The 22,156-nt window shown below is 42.1% G+C and overlaps 1 protein-coding gene across 1 annotated transcript; it reads right to left on the minus strand.

Moving 5' to 3' along the window:
• Positions 1-10,407: 10,407 nt before the first annotated feature.
• Positions 10,408-12,697, minus strand: LOC124485392. Its single transcript, XM_047046982.1, has 4 exons — positions 12,267-12,697; positions 11,907-12,175; positions 11,476-11,792; positions 10,408-11,197 (listed from the first exon to the last, which is right to left on the minus strand). Exons 2-4 carry the CDS (start codon positions 12,172-12,174, stop codon positions 10,988-10,990), a joined length of 795 nt encoding a protein of 264 aa, XP_046902938.1. The 5' UTR covers position 12,175; positions 12,267-12,697; the 3' UTR covers positions 10,408-10,987.
• Positions 12,698-22,156: the final 9,459 nt, after the last annotated feature.

Consider the following 22,156-nt stretch of genomic DNA (forward strand, 5'->3'; position numbering starts at 1 on the left):
GACCCCATGGTTGTAAAATTACAACGGCACTTTGAACGGTCTAATTGCTCTTTTTTTTACATTATGGGTGGCTCTTAAAAGAGCCGTTGTTGTGTGTGCTGTGGCTAGCACAGGAGTCGTCGGAGACCGTCTTGGATTTTTCCCAAGAACACATTGTTTCCAACGTGATCAAGGTGGACACCGTCGGGTCGGTACATCCCCACAAAACCGTGTCGTATTTGGGGGTGTTGAATGCTCCCCATCCCAAGGTCGGCCAGGAAGCTAGACACCGCTGCGTTGACTCGATGTCTTGCCCTGTCGATACCAGAAGCGCTGGTGCTCCTCTGATACCTCCATACACAGCGTTCCAAGATATCCGAAAACACCAGCAGAGTGTTTGGGAACATCTCCATGATGGCCCCCAGGTCTCGCTTCATCCGCCTCGTCAGGTCCAGCCCGGTCACTTGGCTGAGGTTGTTTCCCCCGACGTGGAGCACCATTATGTCCGGGCTGGGAAGCATGCCACGCTTCTCACGGAGCTTAGGCACAAGGTCTGCCCACCTCATGCCCCTCACCCCTACCCATTCAATATGGCACTCCAGTGCAAGGTCGGGGTACAGTCCGACCTCCTCCGCGTGCCGCGCAAGCCAGTAGACTAACGAGCTGCCAATGATCCAGACGTGGGGACGACTTTGGTTTTCCATGGTGTGATATGATCCAACATCCAACATCTGCCTATTATATACTAGCTGGCTTCCCGTTTCTTCTTTTTCAAACGATGCAAGGCTAACATCTGCCGGTTTATTTGCTCCCTGTGTCTGTGTTGTTTTTATTCACAATATTCCCATTGGTTGGCCTTGAAGACAAATAGCTCTCTATTATTTCTGAGACACTCGCGTCCTATTTTGTAATTTTAACGCCCTGAATGGCATCGTTTGAGTAATGATGGCAAGCGCAGGCTTATTGATTAGACTATTTAAAAAACGTTATGTTTCATTATGCAAGATAGAGGAGTCTAGTTAGAGAAGGATTTAGGAGTTGTATTATTATATTAGCCTATTGTATTGATAATTTTCAGAGTAACCTCAAACCTTTTTTTTGTTTCTTTGAACTTACATTTTCTTTGAGGGCTTATGGTCTAGGTTTAGCATCATTATTTATAGCGACATCATTATTTATAGCGAAGAAGCCTACTGGACACTGTTAGCTCGCAACGTAGACAAAGAATGCTTCTGCAACAAAGTTGTTACTTAACTTCATTGCCACAGCCTCAACTTTGTCAATGTCAAAACTTTGTCTGTTCATGAAAATACTTCATTTCAGCCTAAACCGCTAGCTAGGATATACATTTGACTGGGTCTTGCAGCGCTGCTTGATTGAATTAGCCGGTCTGTAGAGATCTTGGGACGAAGCCACTTTTTTGGTGTTTTACTGATGCAGAATTCGATCAAATAAAATCGATAGACGTAGCCTAATGATTGGCACATAACGTGAAGTAGGCCTAACATTGCATTTCATTTTATTTGAGTTTTAATAACTTGTCCAGTGCAGTGGGGCAAGTAGCGCTAGCCTAAATTTCTCTTCCAGACTTCGAAAATCCACTTTTCCCGGAGAAGGCTTAGCTACATGGCTAGACTGTTGCTACAGATCAGAATCCTTCATATCTTGGAAACCCAAAATCAGCGAATTGCAGCCAAATCAAGTAGCCTACCCAGCTAACACATTTACGTTGCCCTGACGTTGTCGCAACGTCACGCGATGACCAAACATACGTTGCCGCAACGTCTTTGGCGACGTTGCGGGACCGTGCATCTGTGGGGCGCCAGTAGGTTGCCGCAACGTAATCTTGTGACGTTGCCAGTCCGTAACCGCGACGTCGTGGCAACGTTAATTTTCCGACGTTGCCAGTCCGTAACCGCGACGTCGTGGCAACGTTATTTTCCGACGTTGCCAGTCCGTAACCTCCTAGCAACGTAATTTTCTGACGTTGCCAGTCCGCAACCGCGACGTTGTCGCAACGTTATTTTCCGACGTTGCCAGTCGGTAACCGCGACCTCCTAGCAACGTTGTTTTGTGACGTTGCCAGTCCGTAACCGCGACCTCCTAGCAACGTAATTTTGTGACGTTGTCCGTAACTACGACGTCAACAATTTACTTGATTATGAAGTAACCTATATTTCATATGCAGACCTCATTTGCCCAGAAGGCTACTTGTTTTGGTATAATAGATAGCCAACGTTAGGAGGAATATGTTTGTGTGATGTGTAGCCTGACTCAAGCTAAATCATAAATGAGGCAGCATTTCAGAATCAGAAAGTGTTTTAATCGCCATGAAAGTTTGCACAGACAAGGAATTTACTTTGGCAGGAAGGTATATACATTCACCATATAGGAATCCTAAATATGTGGTCTACCTATACTAAAGGGGAGTCAGATGGCTGATCGGTTAGGGAATCAGGCTATTAAATCAGAAGGTTGCCAAATGATGTGTCCTTGGGCAAGGCACTTCACCTTACTTTCCTCCAGGGAATATCCCTGTACTTACTGTAAATAAGAGCGTATGCTAAAATGACAATGCACAAAGTATGCATGTAACATTTACAATCAAAACTAAAATGGCCAAAATATATACATACGTGATAAAAAGTGCCACTGCAAAACAAACACTGCAAAACAAAAGTGCCAAACAAACAAAGTGCAAAAAATGAATTAAAATCTTCTTCCAGTCCCCGCTATGAGTCCTGTCTGTTGGCCCTGACAAGGAAGCACAAACTAAGTTAGTGTTCGATTAACATAATCGCACGAGTGAAAAGGGGCTATACAAGTCTTAAAAAAATCACATCTAAAATAATATACATCATCAATTAAAATATTATGTGATTATAGATTTGTGTCATAGCCATGTGAAAGATTGGATATGGAAGTTGCAAACATGATTCATTCACCTGGCTAGTTTTGAATGGGCTGCCGGGGTGTGTTTGAGTGTTTCCTCTATGCGGAGCTCCACAGCTTTCTCTCCCAGTCCCGTCTTCCACTTCATCACAGCGTCTGGAATTAGAAGTCATGAACTTATTGTCAGCACCAATGTGAACGTTTAATGCGTGTAAGCCATAGTTTGTGGGATCTCCAAACACTTACCACTCTCTTTCGCAACTCCAGCACCTTAAGACGCTCCTCAAGTTCTTGAAGTTCAGCCTGTGTTTGGGCCACCTGTAGGTCCATCACTGGCACCTATTCAGTGTGTCTGCCCTGTGGTCGCCTGAACAGGAGAGCCTCTCGCTGGTTCTCTTCCAATGTCTCCATCTTCCGGAGCATAACCTGTAATGTGTCTGTAATTAAAGACAAGTAAAACAAGTTTACAAGAGTTTGCATGATTGGCATACACTGTGGTTCTTCTAGATTAGCTGTAACATTGGTGTACATAACAAATGTTACCTTGATTGGTCTTTGCCCAAGATGGTACAGCTGAATGGGGTATACAAAGCATTAGTAAGACAACATTTGTTGTTTTGACAAATATGTTTCCCCCCACGATCAGAACTTAAGTATGCCTTACAATTAGGTATGCCCTACAATGGCAATGGTATTTTTTTTGAGTGTCTTATATTTGCACTTGCCTGGCTGCCAGCTGTTTTCCGGGGCGCCCTATGGGTTCTCCTCCACCAGACCAGAGTTGACACCTAGAGGTATGGCATCTGGTGATGCAAACGTTTTAAGTCATACTTTTGCTTCAAAGCATACCCTTTAGGGTTGCCATGGCTCATACAATTATTGTCACTGTTATAAACGGTCATTCATTACTTTACCATAATTTCCAAGGGACACAGTACTTGTGATGGTGGTCGGTTCACCTGTACAGAAATGAAAGTGGAATGTAGTTTACGTACATAGTAGTCTATTAGTATAATGATATTGAAGAAGCATCGCACATATGTGATCGTTCGAAAGCAGGGCCCCACAGCGTAGCGTCGCACGTGTGATTCTGAACATTCCAACCAACTATTTTCCGATGGGCAGAAACTATATGATAAACACTACAGTATGGCTTCAAAATGTACAATTAGTAGGCTAACAAGTAACACTAGCAAGTAGTAGCATTGGTACGAGTATTATCTTAGGTTGCTAGGTAACGGAAGCTAATTAAAGCTACATAGCTTCCATTTTGGAAAAATAATTCACGTACTCTGGTGAGTGTCTGAAGTATTTAGAACTCACACATCTAAAGGTTAAAACAAATAAACTTATCCAAAAACAAATGTCATGTACAAATTGGAAGAATTAGTGGCATGATACTTTTACAGACGCCATTGCTGTGCATGCCATGACCGACTGTGGACGTGATCAGCCACGCGCTAGCGTCTTTGAAAATTCAGGGCTAGCTAGCTAAATAAACTATTTTGGGACAAGGTTTTCTAACAGTTCTGAACGTTTATTTTCACTGATTCTTTTGAGGGTGATTTGTGAGACGCTAAACTTTGATAACATGTATGCATTTTCAGTATTTCAAAATAACTTTCTGGAGGGTTTAACCTAGGTAGCGAAATCCTAACTTAAACAATGTGAATCTGATATAATGCTATAAACAACTCAATTTCAAACCTATATGCCCCATCCAATTTCTGAAAATATGTTTATATATTTAAAACTATGTCTGTAAAGAAACTTACCTTTGAAGTAACTTATTTCCAGGTAAAATCCATTGTGTGAAAGACGGTAGGACCCCGGCAAAAACTGTTTAGGAAGCCCAGTTTCAGCTATGCGTTGAAATGGGCATGCGCAAAGTTGTTGCTCAGGGGCAGACTGAGGGGCAGGTTTGCTAAGGAAGAATTGTAATATTCTGTGATGACTTGTCTTTGAAAATGAACCTCTTAAGAGTCGCTTACCTTTTGGTCACATTTAACAATTTTGTGTTCCAAAACTATTGGAGCACAAATTTGCATTGTGTGTCATGCAGCTTTGGTGTGCTATAGCCTACAAATAATGTTTGCTTAATCATGTTACTCATCACACATTGATTGCTTTTGTACATGTTTATAGTAAAGAATGAAAGACTAAATTATATTCCACATTCTGTCTTTTTTAATTTGCGCTATGTGTCTGCATATGAGAACATTGATGACCAATGACCTGCTGGGGCTGAGCAGCACATGAATTACATGCAGTGTCTACAATTATATATATAAACCACTATATTGCACTCAAGATCCGTTGTCCTGCGACAAAAATAAGGGACGACCAAGGGACGACCAAGGGACGACCAAGGGACGACCAAGGGACGACCAAGGGACGACCAAGGGACGACCAAGGGACGACCAAGGGGCATCGTCGCGGCAACGTTGCCCACGGACCTAAAATTGACGTTACCAGCCGACCAAGGGGCAACGTCGCGGCAACGTTGTCCATGGGACCAAAAAATAACGTAACCAGCCGACCAAGGGGCAACGTTGCCCACGGACCAAAAGATTGACGTTACCAGCCGACCAAGGTACGACAACGTTGTCCATGAGACCAAAAAATAACGTAACCAGCCGACCAAGGTACGACGTTGCGGCAACGTTGCCCACGGACCTAAAAATGACGTTACCAGCGGACCAAGGTACGACGTCGCGGCAACGTTGCCCACTGGTCTAAAAATAACGTGACCAGCGGACCAAGGTACGAAGTCGCGGCAACGTTGCCCACTGGTCTAAAAATAACGTAACCAGCGGACCAAGGTACGACGTCGCGGCAACGTTGCCCACTGGTATAAAAATAACGTAACCAGCCGACCAAGGTACGACGTCGTGGCAACGTTGCCCATGGGACCAACTGGCAACATTCCCTTTATAACGTTGCCTTGACGTTGCCAGAAGGTAACGTGCGGGTTACCAACTGAGCACTTACTGGCAACATTCCCTTTATAACGTTGCCACAACGTCATGTGTTAGCTGGGTATATGTAGATAGGCCTTATATGGCTACAAACTTCTGCTGGGCGTCTAGTATATGGTCTAGCTGGCTATTTGTTATTAAGACAACTCTTTAATGTGACACATTAGGCTACTAACATGCAGGTTTTAAATTGGCTAAATGTACCGGTGTAAAAAATGACCTAATCTCTATGATTTACATTTACATTACATTTATTCATTTAGCAGACGCTTTTATCCAAAAGCGACTTCCAAGAGAGAGCTTACAAAAGAGCATAGGTAACTGATCATAACAACGTGATAGTCCCAAACATTGCAAGTAGCCAAAACATAAAGCATACATTGTGAAAAGCTAAACAAGTGCCAAAGGGAAGACCCATAAGAGCATGCAGTTATACAAGTTACAAATTAAACAACATGAACCACAAAAGTGCAGGACTGTACCTGTAGAAGAACAATCAACAGTAAAATATTTCACAGCGAGTACAAGACTTAACTTCGTTATATCTAACCTAAAAGAGCAACAAGTCACTCAATAAGAGTCATTGTGATCCTGGAGGAAACTAACTAACAAGTCCAGCCAAGCATTCTTAAGTGCCGTTGTACTCCCGGAACAAGTGCGTCTTGAGCCTTTAAACGTCATTGTAAGTTATTCCCTTCTCGTGATATTTTTAGGCATTAGTAGCCTACTCATTGCATTGATTCATAAGCTTCTTTTAAAAAACGTTACTGTACTGTACCAGCAGTAGCTATCTCAGATGGAATCGCGATTCAAATAGTACCATCTGCTAACTGAAAATATGCCCCCAAAAACGTAAATAAGCTTGACATTTATTTAGGGGGAAATCCCTCATTCATAAAAATGTCAGTGGTAGCCAGTGGCGTAACTATAGGGAGTGCAAGGAGTGCAGCTGCACTAGGGCCCGTGGCGAAAGGGGGCCCGTCCTCGATCTCACCGTAAAAGTGAGACAACCTGACCGGGCCCCTTAAGGCAATCTGACCTGGCCCCTTTCACCGCTGTAATACCGCCAATTGAAGATCACATATGATCTAGTCTTATCAATTCGCAAACATTTCTCAATTATGGTGTCAGTTATTCAGAATTATGAGCTATCACCTGCCCAATAAACATTTTAAAAACAGTCAGTGTTAACAACAGCAAATAATTAATTTTTCCTCATTTGCCTTTTGCTGAATAAAACAAATGTCGTTTTTATTAAGTAATATTGCCCTCGAAAAATAGCAAGGATGTCTGGGTAATATTGTTGTCAAAGATTCCCGCCCACCCACACAGGATTGTTCCCATCCAGTTGTTGGAATACCACAGACAGTTGTTGTTGGGATACTACAGTTGTGTTGCATTAGCGTTTTGAAGCGAATTAGGCTACCCCATGCCATGCCCTTTAACATAAAAGTGGCTCCAGAAAGCGGCAGGAACGAAAAGAGCAAGATGTAAGGATGGCAAAGCTGTCAAAACTATCCTCATTTGGATTGTGGCGAAGCGTGTTGAAGAGGACGCTACGTCTGACCCCCAGCCCGGCAACAGCAATGAGTGTGAAACTCAGCCACCAGGGTAGGCTAATAATTACATAACGTTTACTGTCTGGTATATGCAGTTGACATGGCTATTAAAAGTCATAAAAATGCATATATAGGCCTAGGCTACCAGGCAGCGGCCAGGTTAGATATAGTAAACTGTGCAGGATGTAGTCGGAAAATAGCTAAAGCTAGATAGACTAAATGTAAACTAGCATATCTAACGAACATAAAATTAAATATTCACCATCGAAGTGACTGTTTTTTTTTACTAGTACCCAGATAGCACACATGACAGATCGAAACGTCATTCATAACGTCGGATAAGCCTCGGTAAATGATCAGATTTTCTTCTCATCTCTGTGCTCTATTTCAAACGTCGCAGATACGTCGGCTCATGACTGACTGTTCCATTATGCTCATTCCGTGTTATAGCAAGCATAATCTAGAGCCAAAGACTCGCGAGTCAGAGCCGTTCACTTTTAAAAAACCGTAATCTATCTTCACATAGAAGGAGCAGTCGTTACCCTTAATTGTACATCATGAGTAGCCTAAATTTCCTTGCGCATCGCTAAACTGAAAACTCAATAATTTCGCCTGACGATAGGTCGGTAAGGGGCCCGTTGGTGAGATCTGCACTCGGGCCCGCCAAGTCCTTGTTACGCCGCTGGTGGTAGCGATCATTGTCAGTAACAGGAGAATGCGATAAGCCCTGTGTGGAGAAGCTGCCCCGGTAGATTGTACTACATACTAGACTGTTCGTCTTGGTACTGTAGCGATTGCGTTGGTTGAATTCGATTTAACGTTACATCCGTTGTACGGTCTAGGCTGAAATGAATTATTTTCATGAACAGATTGACAAAGTTTAGGTTGTGGCAATGGATGTGCCGCCGTTTGAATTCCTACTGTAAACAGCTGTGGAGATGTTTTTGTTAGCTAGCGTTAGTGGACTAGGCTACAGCATTGCAGTGTCGTGAGCTATACTGGTTTGAAACCACTGGTAATGATAATTTCACCCATAAATCGTTTACTTATAATCTAATGTCATAATAAATCCGTGTGAGGAATGTTTATTTTAACGATTGAAAACAGATCCATCATAGACAGCTGTAGTATGTGTTTCCCGGGCAACAGAGGCTAATGTCATAATGTTAATGCTTCAGTGAAATAGTAGACTGTTTCCGAAAGTAGATGTACTTCCTTAATAATATTAGCTTATATTGTACATTACACATTACAACTGTGTGTCATATCACGAAGTAAAATGAGCAAATAGTTATCACCCAGGCCTCTTTGCTTGTGGCGTTTCTGCAGCTGCCTTGCAGTAAAGCAGTTAGCCTAGCCATCTCCCAGAAGTTAACAAGCTGCTAAACTAATGTTCTGCTAAAGATAGTCACGTGAGCTTTCGTGACGTTGGTGGCGTCAGTGACTGTGGCTAGCAAGTTAGCCACCGTTAGCTTCACCTTTCGCCACAAATTCTTAATGTCTACTTACACCGTGCAACGGAACGTAAATCCAAATACAAGCAACTCAATCACTAGCAAGACGAACCTTTTGACATCGACGTTGTCTATGTAGTCCAAATATTGACTGAGCCTTAGGGGGGCTAAAATAAATAATAACTAGAAAAGGCTGTTCCTGCGAAACAGCAGTGAGAATGCTGGAAACCTGAATGGGGATAGCTGAACATGCTAAAAAAGCTGAAAATTGTGACATTTTTCAGAAAGTTATAAGCTGAAGCTTCAAAGTGACCGAAAGGTATTTTAAATAGGGGCTGGAGCAGGACGAAGGCATAAAACTACAGAAAAGAGAAGAAAAATGCAAAACAACGTGAAAAAAAAATCAGATAGAAGAGAAACAATGCATACCAACGTGAACATTGAGCAAAAATTTGCTGGAGTTTCAAAAGGCCTGAAATGTATGTTAGAAAAGACCTGCAGCAAGATGAAGGCAGAAAAGAAGGAAAAAATGCAAAAGTACTGGCAGTTGGAAGATTCTGCTATGAAATGTATTTTTGAAAGGACCTGGAGTAAGATGAAGGCAGAAAACAGAAGAAAAGAAGAAAAATGTAAAAACAAAAAGGGGAAAAATTCAGAAAGATGAGCGGCAGGCAAATTTGAAAATTGAGCAGAAAACCAGTTGCTGAAGTCTGGGTTGAACGAATATAAAGGTAAAAGGACAACACTGGAATGACTTGAACTTGCTGGAAAAAAGGCAGAATTGATTAAATGGCTGAAAAAAAGTTATAAGTCCAAGCAGAAAAAGTTGAAGGTTTAAAGAAGGTGATGGGAGATGAATGATGTTCATATTTAGAATTATTTTTCATCCTTATAAAATGAAGTCACCTAAAGATGCTAAATATGTTGAGAAGAGCAGCGTTGTCAACTTAGCGATTTTGTCGCTAGATATAGCGACTTTTCAGACCCCTTTGGCAACTTTTTTCAAAAAAGCGACAAGCGACAAATCTAGCTTCTTTTCTGGAGTTATTGGTGACTTTTGGCGACTTTTTGAGGTGAAAACACGTAACGCTATGACTCTTCACAACGAGCAGCGGGTGCCTGCGCGGCCCCTCCCTTCCCCGTTTCCAAGCACTTACAGACGGCCTCATTCCTCGCGCAGAAGTCCCTCCCAGCTGTCTCCTGTTAGCAGGTTAGCAGGAGCTAACAGGAGACGTTCACGGCTCAGCATCCAAGCTGCAAATGAATCCGCGTCCCGGCCAGCAAGCTGCCGCTGACTGATCCCGCCCCCTGACGTACAGTCAGGGCGGGATAATGTATATTTTCTTTGTCTAAATAAAATGATAAAACCACTGCACTAAATAAATCACTGTGTTATATATAGTTTGACTCACACTGCCTCAGGCTCAGTCACTCACTCACCTCACCTCGTCCACTGTATGTGTGTGCCTCTGTGACACAAACTTTCTTTACCATGTCTAAACTTTACCAGCAGAAATACAGAAAGGAGTGGGAGGCAAACACAGCTTTTAAGGGATGGTTAAAGCCATTTATTGGAGATATTGGACGAGCATACTGCCATTACTGCAAAGTGGATTTCTATGCTAAAATCAGTGATGTGAAGAAACACAGTACAACCCTAAAACACATTCAAAAGGCAAAGCCTTATAACTTAGCAGCACAAACAACGCTGCCATTTATGGTAGGCAAAATTGATAGCTCCAAAAAGGCTGAGGCTACCATAGCATTAGCCATTGCTGAACACTGCTCCCTCCTAGCATGTGACCACATTGGGGAAGCATGTAGGTCAGCCTTTTCTGACTCCGCTGCTGCTACGCATTTCAGAATGCACAGGACTAAGTGCACTGAAATGATCAATGGTGTCCTAGCACCTTACTTCTTGAAAAAGTTGGTGGCAGATGTGGGTGAGCAGCATTTTAGCCTCCTCCTCGATGAGGCCACAGACATCAGTGTGTCTAAGTACCTGGGTGTTGTCATCAGATACTTTAGTGAAACTAAAGGGACAGTGGTATCTACATTTCTGGGGCTTGTTTAGCTGGAGGGAGGAGATGCACATTCTATTGCCCGTGCTGTGGTGGCTTTTTTTTTAGAAAAGTGCTCTCTTGTTAAAGAGAAGCTCCTTGGGATAGGGATTGACAATGCCTCTGTAATGACAGGGATAAATAATGGGGTCCATGCAGTGCTCAAACATGAGTATGGCCTTAAAGATCTGGTCCTCATCCGTTGAGTGTGTCACTCCCTGCAGCTTGCTGTCACCCATGCATCGAATGAGACGATCCCACGCAGTGTGGAGTACCTTGTAAGGGAGACATATAAATGGTTTTCAGTGTCTCCCAAACGCAGGGAGGCATACAAGGCCATTTATGAGACCATTAACTGTGGGGAGAAACCATTACAGATCACAAAGGTGTGTGCCACACGTTGGCTCTCTATTGAGCCCGCAGTCTCACGCATTTTGGACCAATGGGAGGAGCTCAAGCTGCATTTTGAGGTCACCAAGTCGAGTGAGCACTGCTACATGGCTGAGGTGTTATACTCCATGTACAGTGATCCTCAAATTGTGCTATACTTGGCCTTTCTGAAGTCAGTGCTGGGAGAGGTACAGTTGGCCATGAAAGCGTTTGAGGGAGAGCAGGTCGATCCTCTCAAGCTACTTGACAGCTTGGTGAGCCTCATTAAGTCTGTGAGCAGCAGGGTCCTGAATCCACTGGCAAAGGTGGATGTCTTGAAAGGGCCTCTCGATGGATACATAAGTCCTGTTCCATACCTCGGTTTCCTTTTTGATTCAAAGGCAGCTGAGCTCCACCTTGCGCCTGACGATGAGCAGAATGTCAGAAAACGGTGTGTCGCCTTCACTATCTCCCTCACCAATGAGCTGAGGATGAGACTGCCTGAGAACATGGAGACATTGAAACACATGTCAGTTTTCAATGTACAGGAAACTCTGAAGCACAATAAGAGCCCAGCAGAAATGGTCACATTTGCAAAGCTCCTTGGCTTCTCACCTGAAGCAATAGACAAGATTGTCCAGCAATGGCGTACCATCCACCTAAGTGTCTGGACTGAGAAAAAGAACACGCTGAGCTTCTGGAGTGAGATTTGGAGGTTCAGGGACGCAGCTGGTCTCAATCCATTCCAGGAACTCGCCATGGCTGCTGTGGCTGTGTTGTCTTTGCCACACTCAAATGCTGAAGTTGAGAGAGTGTTCAGCCAGATGAGTGTGGTGAAGACCAAACTCAGGAACAGGATGTCCTTGCAAACCCTGAACTCCATCCTATACATCAGATATGGATTAAAGCTGTCAGGTGAGGCTTGCTTTGAGCACCAGCTGCCTGATCACATTCTGAAACAGTTTGGAACCTCACCTGCTTATTCATTCAAGGCAGCTCCTTCAGCTGAACCTGCAGTGGAGAGCCTGAGTGACGATGAAGAGTCACTGGTTCTGTGAGCTAGCACAGCCTGTCTGTGTTTTTGGCTTCAGACCTCCCTCCACACCTGCAATTAGAGCAAGACTAGTTAACATCATCACAAAAAAAGTGTTAGTTAAAAATGTTCATATATAACTGTGACTTGTTTTAGGCTCCTAAGTGGACCATAAGGTTAAAACAAAGCTAAAGAAGAAAAAAAACATATTAAAAACAAAAAATAAAAACTTGAATAGGCCTAACTGCCAGAGTGGGCAATTTAAATTGTTAATGTATATTGTACACAACACATGTTATGTTTAAAAGTGTTCATGTTTAAATGTTACCTGTTGTAGGCTCCTACGCGGACCATAAAGTTAAAAAACAAACTTAATTAAAAAAAATATATATAAAAAATTAAAATTAAAAAAAACCTAAACTTAGGGTTAGCTCTGTACTTGTAACTCTGCCAAAGTGTTCCTTTTTGGTCACTTTTGCCGGTCCCAAGCCCGGATAAAGGAGGCGGGTTGGAATTATTAATTTGTATTTCTAAATATATTTGAGCTGTTCTTACGTTTCTTCTAAGGTTCTTACCTCATTGTTCTCTTGCTCACTTTTCGCGCGGCGTCGTGACGTCCACCAATCAGAGACGTCGGTGTGACGCTCAAGGATCATGGGTAGTGTAGTTCTTCTTCCAGAGATCGCCAATAAACTATGTTTTTCTTAAAACGAGGTTGATACCATGCAAACTTGTGTCATGTACAGTACCTTGTATCAAGTCATATAAGTCTCCCTTAGATGGTAATGAAATTAGGGCTAATAATCTCTTAGAATAGGTCCATGATAATAATCCGCTATGGCTATGGAGAAAATGAATGGGATTTTTACTTCCGGGTATGCAAATTAGGCGATGACGTCATCTAGCGACTTTTAGAACAGCCAATAGCGACTTTCCTCACTGAAGAGTTGGCAACACTGGAGAAGAGGGAAACATTTGCAGAAATTTAGTCTCTGGAACTCTTTTCAGAGCTGGAAACTACTTGTGGAAGGACAGTGGAACAGTGAAAAGCGTTGGCCAATCGGATTGGTTCCTTGTTTCTTGTAACGGAGCAACCGTTGGTCATTGGCAACATTTCTAACCCAGAATCTAGGTTTCAGGTTCAAACGGAGGAGAAACTAATCATGCGTGCCTGCACACCCAGTCCTGTTCAGACACTTAAAGTAAGATGACATCATAATAATAAATAGTGCAGGGTTGCCGATGTTGTCGTTGTCCCTGGTGAATTTTTTTTACGTAAATAATAAGATCATGCTACATGTAACCAGCGGATCATTTCTTGCAAGTGTGTCAAAGTGGTATGTATTAACACCGCACTGTAGGCTTGAATAATAACCGAAGGCGTGAAGCTACAGAGAGGATGCAATGGAAGATTTCCTACATAAGCTACATCAACTCCTTCAAATTGAAAACGGAGACCATCTTTTGATTAAGTTCCTTAACCTCTGTTGTCAATATTGCCAATAAAAAGTAAATACTCTTCAGTTACAAAGCATTTGTTGGTAGGATTAACGCCAGCTGCAGCAAACACTTACCCCAGCCACGGCTCGTTCGTGATGGTCAGCTATGACTGTCTTGAGCCTCGATTTTTGCAGATTGCTGTAAAACCTGCTAAAATTAAGCCGATCTAGCTAGATTATGTACACTTTCAGCTCAATGTACATACCTTGTACATTGAGAGCAACGTAATATGTTGTTTGTTGAAAACAAATTCAACCCAAGCGCTCTTTCGTGACGTGGGTGATTACGTTACTGTTGATCATCTGTCCATCATCGTATAAAGCCCGCCCTGGCAATTTCATTGGTCCGTCCCGATTCTGGTTTTCTGTAGTTGTCCCCAATACGAGTTGTCCCCAATACGAGACCCTCCAGACCCAATTTCCCGAACAATTTTTTTTGTGGGCGGGAGAAATTGGGCTGGCAGCCAGGCTAGGAAGGTACTGCTGTGAAAGGTATTTTTGAAAGTACCTGGAGCAAGATGAAGGCAGAAAACAGAAAAAAAGAAGAAAAATGCAAAACAAAAAGGGGAAAATTTCTGAAAGATGAGCTGGAGGAAAATGTGAAAATTGAGCAGAAAACCTGGAGCCGAGTGCACCAGCTGTGCGTAAAACAGTTGGTCTTAACTCTTACGTCGGTCTTAGCTACGTCCGACTTTGTGATTTGAATTTACACCAAGTGCACCAAGCTTGACAGACCAAGGTCGTAGCTACGTCTGGTCTTAAGATGCGCGTCCTTGTGAAAACGCGAAAGCGTTGATCGTTGCCAAGCAACACATTTAAGAGCCTATCAGAGCCAGTCAACGGGCTTATTAGACATTCTCTGAGCCTATCCGAAGCACACTTTATAGCTAGCCTATCTCCCTTCAAAACAAGCCATGGATAAAGAAAAACTAAAGAAAAGGAAAATACATTTTACAGATAGAAAAATTAGAAAACATATAGTTTGTATACTGAGAATAGTAGCGTGTTCACAGGGAAATGTATAACAATATCAATACAAACAGAAACAATCACCTGGAAATCGATCAACAACTAAATTAACAGTGGATTTCTGCTACCACGGATGACTTTCTCGCCTTAATGCCCTTTCCATGTTGCCTATTAACAAGACGCGCTGCATGTGCGATCAAACTAGTGTTAGCCCTAATTAGGCTACCATGGATAGGATATTGGTCCGATTTTCCAACTTACGCCTGCTCCCCACTAGGCGTAAAATGTACACCCGGGTGCAGCACATAAAGGGCTTAAATCTAACTGGTGCACTAGTCGTAACTTTAAATTCTACGTCGGACGTAGCGTACGTCCAGGCGTACGCCCAGCTGGTGCACTCGGCTCCGGTTGCTGAAGTTTGGTTTGAACGAATTTGAAGGTAAAAGGACAACACTGGAATGACTTGAATTTGCTGGAAAAACGTAGCAACCGTTGGTCATTGGTAACTGACTGGCAACATTTCTAACCTAGAATCTAGGTATCAGGTTCCAGACGGAGGGGAAACTAATCATGCGTGCCTGCACACCCAGTCCTGTTCAGACACTTAATTTAAGATGACATCAAAATAATAATTCATAGTGCAGGGTTGTCGTTGTCCCTGGTGAGTTTTTTATACGTAAATAACAAGATCATGCTACATCTAACCAGTGGATCATTTCTTAAAACTGTGTCAAAGTGGTAGCTTATGTATTAACACCATAGGATGAATCATAACCGAAGGCGTCAAGCTAGAGAGGATGCAATGGAAGAGTTCCTAGATTTCCAGGTGATTGTTTCTGTTTGTTTGTATTGATATTGTTATACATTTCCCTGTGAACACGCTACTATTCTCAGTATACAAACTATATGTTTTCTTATTTTTCTATCTGTAAAATGTATTTTCCTTTTCTTTATTTATTTTCGGACGTAGTTTTTCTTTATCCATGGCTTGTTTTGAAGGGAGATAGGCTAGCTATAAAGTGTGCTTCGGATAGGCTCAGAGAATGTCTAATAAGCCCGTTGACTGGCTCTGATAGGCTCTTAAATGTGTTGCTTGGCAACGATCAACGCTTTCGCGTTTTCACAAGGACGCGCATCTTAAGACCAGACGTAGCTACGACCTTGGTCTGTCAAGCTTGGTGCACTTGGTGTAAATTCAAATCACAAAGTCGGACGTAGCTAAGACCGACGTAAGAGTTAAGACCAACTGTTTTACGCACAGCTGGTGCACTCGGCTCCAGGTTTTCTGCTCAATTTTCACATTTTCCTCCAGCTCATCTTTCAGAAATTTTCCCCTTTTTGTTTTGCATTTTTCTTCTTTTTTTCTGTTTTCTGCCTTCATCTTGCTCCAGGTACTTTCAAAAATACCTTTCACAGCAGTACCTTCCTAGCCTGGCTGCCAGCCCAATTTCTCCCGCCCACAAAAAAAATTGTTCGGGAAATTGGGTCTGGAGGGTCTCGTATTGGGGACAACTCGTATTGGGGACAACTACAGAAAACCAGAATCGGGACGGACCAATGAAATTGCCAGGGCGGGCTTTATACGATGATGGACAGATGATCAACAGTAACGTAATCACCCACGTCACGAAAGAGCGCTTGGGTTGAATTTGTTTTCAACAAACAACATATTACGTTGCTCTCAATGTACAAGGTATGTACATTGAGCTGAAAGTGTACATAATCTAGCTAGATCGGCTTAATTTTAGCAGGTTTTACAGCAATCTGCAAAAATCGAGGCTCAAGACAGTCATAGCTGACCATCACGAACGAGCCGTGGCTGGGGTAAGTGTTTGCTGCAGCTGGCGTTAATCCTACCAACAAATGCTTTGTAACTGAAGAGTATTTACTTTTTATTGGCAATATTGACAACAGAGGTTAAGGAACTTAATCAAAAGATGGTCTCCGTTTTCAATTTGAAGGAGTTGATGTAGCTTATGTAGGAAATCTTCCATTGCATCCTCTCTGTAGCTTCACGCCTTCGGTTATTATTCAAGCCTACAGTGCGGTGTTAATACATACCACTTTGACACACTTGCAAGAAATGATCCGCTGGTTACATGTAGCATGATCTTATTATTTACGTAAAAAAAATTCACCAGGGACAACGACAACATCGGCAACCCTGCACTATTTATTATTATGATGTCATCTTACTTTAAGTGTCTGAACAGGACTGGGTGTGCAGGCACGCATGATTAGTTTCTCCTCCGTTTGAACCTGAAACCTAGATTCTGGGTTAGAAATGTTGCCAATGACCAACGGTTGCTCCGTTACAAGAAACAAGGAACCAATCCGATTGGCCAACGCTCTTCACTGTTCCACTGTCCTTCCACAAGTAGTTTCCAGCTCTGAAAAGAGTTCCAGAGACTAAATTTCTGCAAATGTTTCCCTCTTCTCAACATATTTAGCATCTTTAGGTGACTTCATTTTATAAGGATGAAAAATAATTCTAAATATGAACATCATTCATCTCCCATCACCTTCTTTAAACCTTCAACTTTTTCTGCTCGGACTTATAACTTTTTTTCAGCCATTTAATCAATTCTGCCTTTTTTCCAGCAAGTTCAAGTCATTCCAGTGTTGTCCTTTTACCTTTATATTCGTTCAACCCAGACTTCAGCAACTGGTATTCTGCTCAATTTTCAAATTTGCCTGCCGCTCATCTTTCTGAATTTTTCCCCTTTTTGTTTTTGCATTTTTCTTCTTCTTTTCTTCTGTTTTCTGCCTTCATCTTACTCCAGGTCCTTTCAAAAATACATTTCATAGCAGAATCTTTCAACTGCCAGTACTTTTGCATTTTTTCCTTCTTTTCTGCCTTCATCTTGCTGCAGGTCTTTTCTAACATACATTTCAGGCCTTTTGAAACTCCAGCAAATATTTGCTCAATGTTCACGTTGGTATGCATTGTTTCTCTTCTATCTGATTTTTTTTTCACGTTGTTTTGCATTTTTCTTCTCTTTTCTGTAGTTTTATGCCTTCGTCCTGCTCCAGCCCCTATTTAAAATACCTTTCGGTCTCTTCGAAGCTTCAGCTTATAACTTTCTGAAAAATGTCACAATTTTCAGCTTTTTTAGCATGTTCAGCTATCCCCATTCAGGTTTCCAGCATTCTCACTGCTGTTTCGCAGGAACAGCCTTTTCTAGTTATTATTCCAACTTCTTAGTTCTTCCGCCGTTTTTTGGACTTTAACTAGTCCTGCATACTTTCACCGATTCCTACAATTTTTTGTATCAAAACGTTTAGCTCTTTCAGGAGATGATGGCTATGACTTCTGGTATTTCTCACTTTTATACTTTTTAAAGAATTAAGTTGTTTGTGCAAATTATTGTCCCATTACAAGTAATGGTAAATCCTTTTAAATCATTAAAAAGCTTCCTCCTCTTTCAAACTGAACTGTTTCAGCATACTTTCAGCTAGAGACACCATTCAAACTTTAAAACGTTCACAAGACATTCAGCTATTCCCAAATGATTCAGCTTTTCCAAATATATTCAGCCAATTTTGAATTGTGACAGTTTGAAATACATGAAAAATTTAGCTCCTTCTTGATTTTTATGATTGAGCAGCCAGCAGAGTGGCACACTCTGCTGGCTGCTCTTTTTCTGATATTCAACTAAATTGTTAAACAAATTCCTCTGATGTTCATATACTTTAACTTACAGAAACAAGTTTGACCTTAAATTTAGAAAAACTTGTCCTTTTTCAGCCAATTTAACTACTAAAGAGCTCACATTTACAGATTTTCAGCTTTAAGCCTTGAAGCGAGAGCAGCCTTTCAAATTATCTCACTAACTTCAATGGAGAGGTGGGTAAAATTCGTCAGAGAATTTCGAAAGTAGACGTGTTTTTAAACTGCCGGTAGAGTCGTATTTCTGACCGCACAGACATATAAAGGACATGTCTGGTTTCGGGAGAGTCTTGGGTCTCGGGAAATATCTTTATTTTTTGGATTGGACGTATAGTTTTGCGTCTAGGCTAGGTTAACTTGTTTGAGGTGTGGATTCTAGCTAAATTTTTGGTATCCTCTGCCCTCAAAACGTTAGCAATCATAGCTGCACCATCACCGTGGCAACCACACAAACACGCGCCAGTCTCTTACACAGGTGATTGGTATAGACCAGTGGTTCTCAAACTTTTTAGCATGAGTACCACCTTAGAAGTGATTTGGCTCTCCAAGTACCACCAGAGTTAAAATAAAGTAGCGTAGGCCTGTAACTACATAGAGATTACACCAAAGGCATTAATATTAATAATGATTATTGTTCACATGACTGAAGCAACTAAGTGTATGAAAACTCATGTATTGTATTTAAAAACTTACAACATGACAATAGTATTAACTGATCTGCATCAAAACATAGGCCTACCCAGCAAATGGGGTTATAAAATACCAGTCAATCTAGTGAGGTTTAACAAGTATAAATTGTACTGCATCAAAACATGAATATTCAAATACTGGAGTCAAACTAAATAAGCAATTGCCTTGCATTAATCATTCACAGAGATAAATTGAACATAGAAAATAATGAAAATAGTCCCTACTGTGATATTCTCAAGAAATGCATTCAAATGGAATGTAGGCTACTTATAAGAAGAAGAATTCAAATAGAATGGAAATTGGTGATGACGACTCTGGGCCTATCATGCTCAGTGAGAGGTGCTGACTGAAAATATGCCCCCCAAAAACGTAAATAAGCTTGACCTTTATTCAGGGGGAAATGGCTAATTAAAAAAAAGTTTGCTGGAAGCAATCATTGTCAGTAACAATTCCAAATTTGGTCTCAGTATAGAGACCTGCGTGGAGAAGCTGACCCCGATAAATTGTGCAACAAGCAAGCTAGCCTCCAGTAGCTGCTGTTGCTAGTCAAACTTCACTGAGCAGCACTTGTGCTAGCTGCCGCATCATTGGATACCAGTGGAGAGAAAAATTACGTTTCCTTCAGTAGTTTCAGTTTGGCAACTACTTGTTTACTCTCCTCTTTTTTCTTTTTTGTGCTCCGCTTGGGGAGTTGCGTTTCATTTAGCAAGTTGTTTTTTGCATTCACTTCACTCTTCTACTGTCTCATATTAACCAACTGAAATTACGTGCTTTGCTGCGCAGTTGCCGCAGTCGATGGAATAGTCCACAGTAGAATGGGGTGGGAGGGGAAGCCTGCGTTGACACAAATAGAAAAAACGATCTGTTGGTACTTTGTTGACACTTTTGGGGAAGGTTTTGACTTTTAATTAATTTGTGTTATTATTATTATATTTATTATTGATAATATAGTATTTTTAAGGAGTCTTTCAAGGGGTCCCCTGGCAACTGGGGGCCCCAGGCGGCTGCCTACTTTGCCTAATAGGTAAATCCGCTCTTACTATGGCCGACTCTCACTTCCGATTAAACCACACAACATGCACTCTCAGGGTGACCAACAAGATTATTTTAACTAACAAACAATATTACAGACATCTAACTGAACGAACGCAACGACTGAAATGCCTTGCATTGCTGTTGTAACCAAACTATTTTCCACAAGTCTTGGCATTTTTTTACATGCCGCACTGCATGCTGGGTACCCAAGAGCGCTGACGCTGATGATCTAGCTGTGCTCCGACTGCGTGATATGACGAGATGCTAGTGACGCGCTAAGGTCTTGGAGTCTCCTGAAATGGAACGCGTCTTTCTGCCTTGAAGCTGCGTGCGCATCATCATCAAGGCCCCATGTAAATGTCAAGATAACATCCAAGCTAACAATTTCGCCAAATCTGACTGCAGCTTTGTACACCATATGTACTGTGTTATGGTTATGGTACTTTGACTTTAATCAAAGTAAAAAATACTGGTTTGTCCTTTTTCATCAATGTCTTCAAAAAAGCAGTCTGCAGAGCTACTGTGTCTGTGGGGTGACTGTCTGTCTCTAGTGGGCTGGCAGGCAGGGGCAAGCAGGGCCTGTATGCAGGCAGTCAGGGCAGGCCAGCTGGATAAAGCTGTCCTGGGGTCAGGGCTGAAGAGAAGTTGTCCAGCTGGAAGGGGGTAGTCCAGCTAGTTCAGCATCCTCTGTTGAACTCTGTTGACCAGGCCTCTGCATGACCCTCCAGACCTGTAAAAGTGAAGAAAGGATCCATATCAGTTGTGAAAAATGAAGCTTTTTACATCTACACTTGACATAAACTACAGTTTTGACTGTGAAATGCAGTGGCATTACTTGAACTTGAATCCAAATGTGGTGACCTGATGGAGACCCGGCCATGCAGTCACTCAAAACATTTGGTTCGATTCCAGGCTCTGGCAGGAGTATTTAGCTCTAAACTGGTCAATATATACAAATCTGACAAAAGACCAGCTCGACCTTTGCCTGTAAACAGTGACTGTCAGAGACCTTTAAATAGGCTCTTGTCTACGAAAAGCAGCCCTCCCTGACGTTTTAGGACTAAAATTGAGTGAAAGACAATATTGTTTACACACTGCCAGTGAGCGAGTCTGACTGAGGCTAACGTCAAAACAGTGTAACGGGGATGCAGTCTCACTCAGATTGCCAGTTTAAACAAATCAGAAAAACAATCGGACCAGCTGGCTAAAATCAGAATTCTCATATCTCTTGAAAGCTGCCCTGCTCGACTTTTTAAATGTAAAACTGTAAAATTATGAACTTTGTGACATGACGTGAAGACATGGTTGCCGCTCGACTATGCGGTCTGTACCGGGCGACATTCTCACTCAAATTTCAAGACCTTCGTGACCCAAATCAAAATTCTGATGCGACAGATTAATGGGTAATCACTTTTTCTTTTAAAGGCTGTCCTCCTCGACCTTTTTGGTCTTTTTAAATCTAACTATTTGTATTATCCGTGTGGTCCTTTTGCCATAAAAAATGCTATCCTTTCCCGGTTTTCTGCAGCCACATTGCGTGCGCATCGCGAATGTTTACAAACAAATAATTGGTCTATAGAAAGCTGCTAAACACCGCCAGTAGTACTACTAGCCTAGTTAGGCCGCGTTCACACTTGACTTCTTTTTCAGAAAAAAGCGCTGCCTTCAGCGCCTTTTGAGCGCCTTTTGAACGCCTTTTCAGAAAAGTGCTGGGTGACGTCAAACGCCTTTTTGACGAGAATTCTGTACTTAACAACGGGAATCATTCATTCTAGCAATACATTGTATTTTCCGTTGGTTATTTAATGACAGCTATCATGGCGAATAAAACACAATTACTTGCTGTAGCTTTGGCGTTTGAGGAGGAGGGTGTTGTTGAACAGCCAAGGTGCCGTTTAGGGGTGCATGAAATCCTCCGCAGGAGGGAGTCGCAGGGGGCATTCCGCAACCTGGTCCAGGAGCTCCGCCT

Source organism: Hypomesus transpacificus, chromosome 23, assembly GCF_021917145.1.
Source record: "Hypomesus transpacificus isolate Combined female chromosome 23, fHypTra1, whole genome shotgun sequence".
In the NCBI taxonomy this organism is placed as follows: domain Eukaryota; kingdom Metazoa; phylum Chordata; class Actinopteri; order Osmeriformes; family Osmeridae; genus Hypomesus; species Hypomesus transpacificus.

Excerpts from the sequence above, each read along its gene's own strand:
- LOC124485392 (XM_047046982.1), bottom strand. The coding sequence starts at position 12,174 with ATGGAGTTCAGGGTTTGCAAGGACATCCTGTTCCTGAGTTTGGTCTTC. Across the intron at positions 11,793-11,906 it reads AATCTTGTCTATTGCTTCAG|GCAGTCTCATCCTCAGCTCA; the intron begins GTGAGAAGCCAA and ends CCATGTTCTCAG. Across the intron at positions 11,198-11,475 it reads CCAGCACTGACTTCAGAAAG|GTACTCCACACTGCGTGGGA; the intron begins GCCAAGTATAGC and ends CTCCCTTACAAG.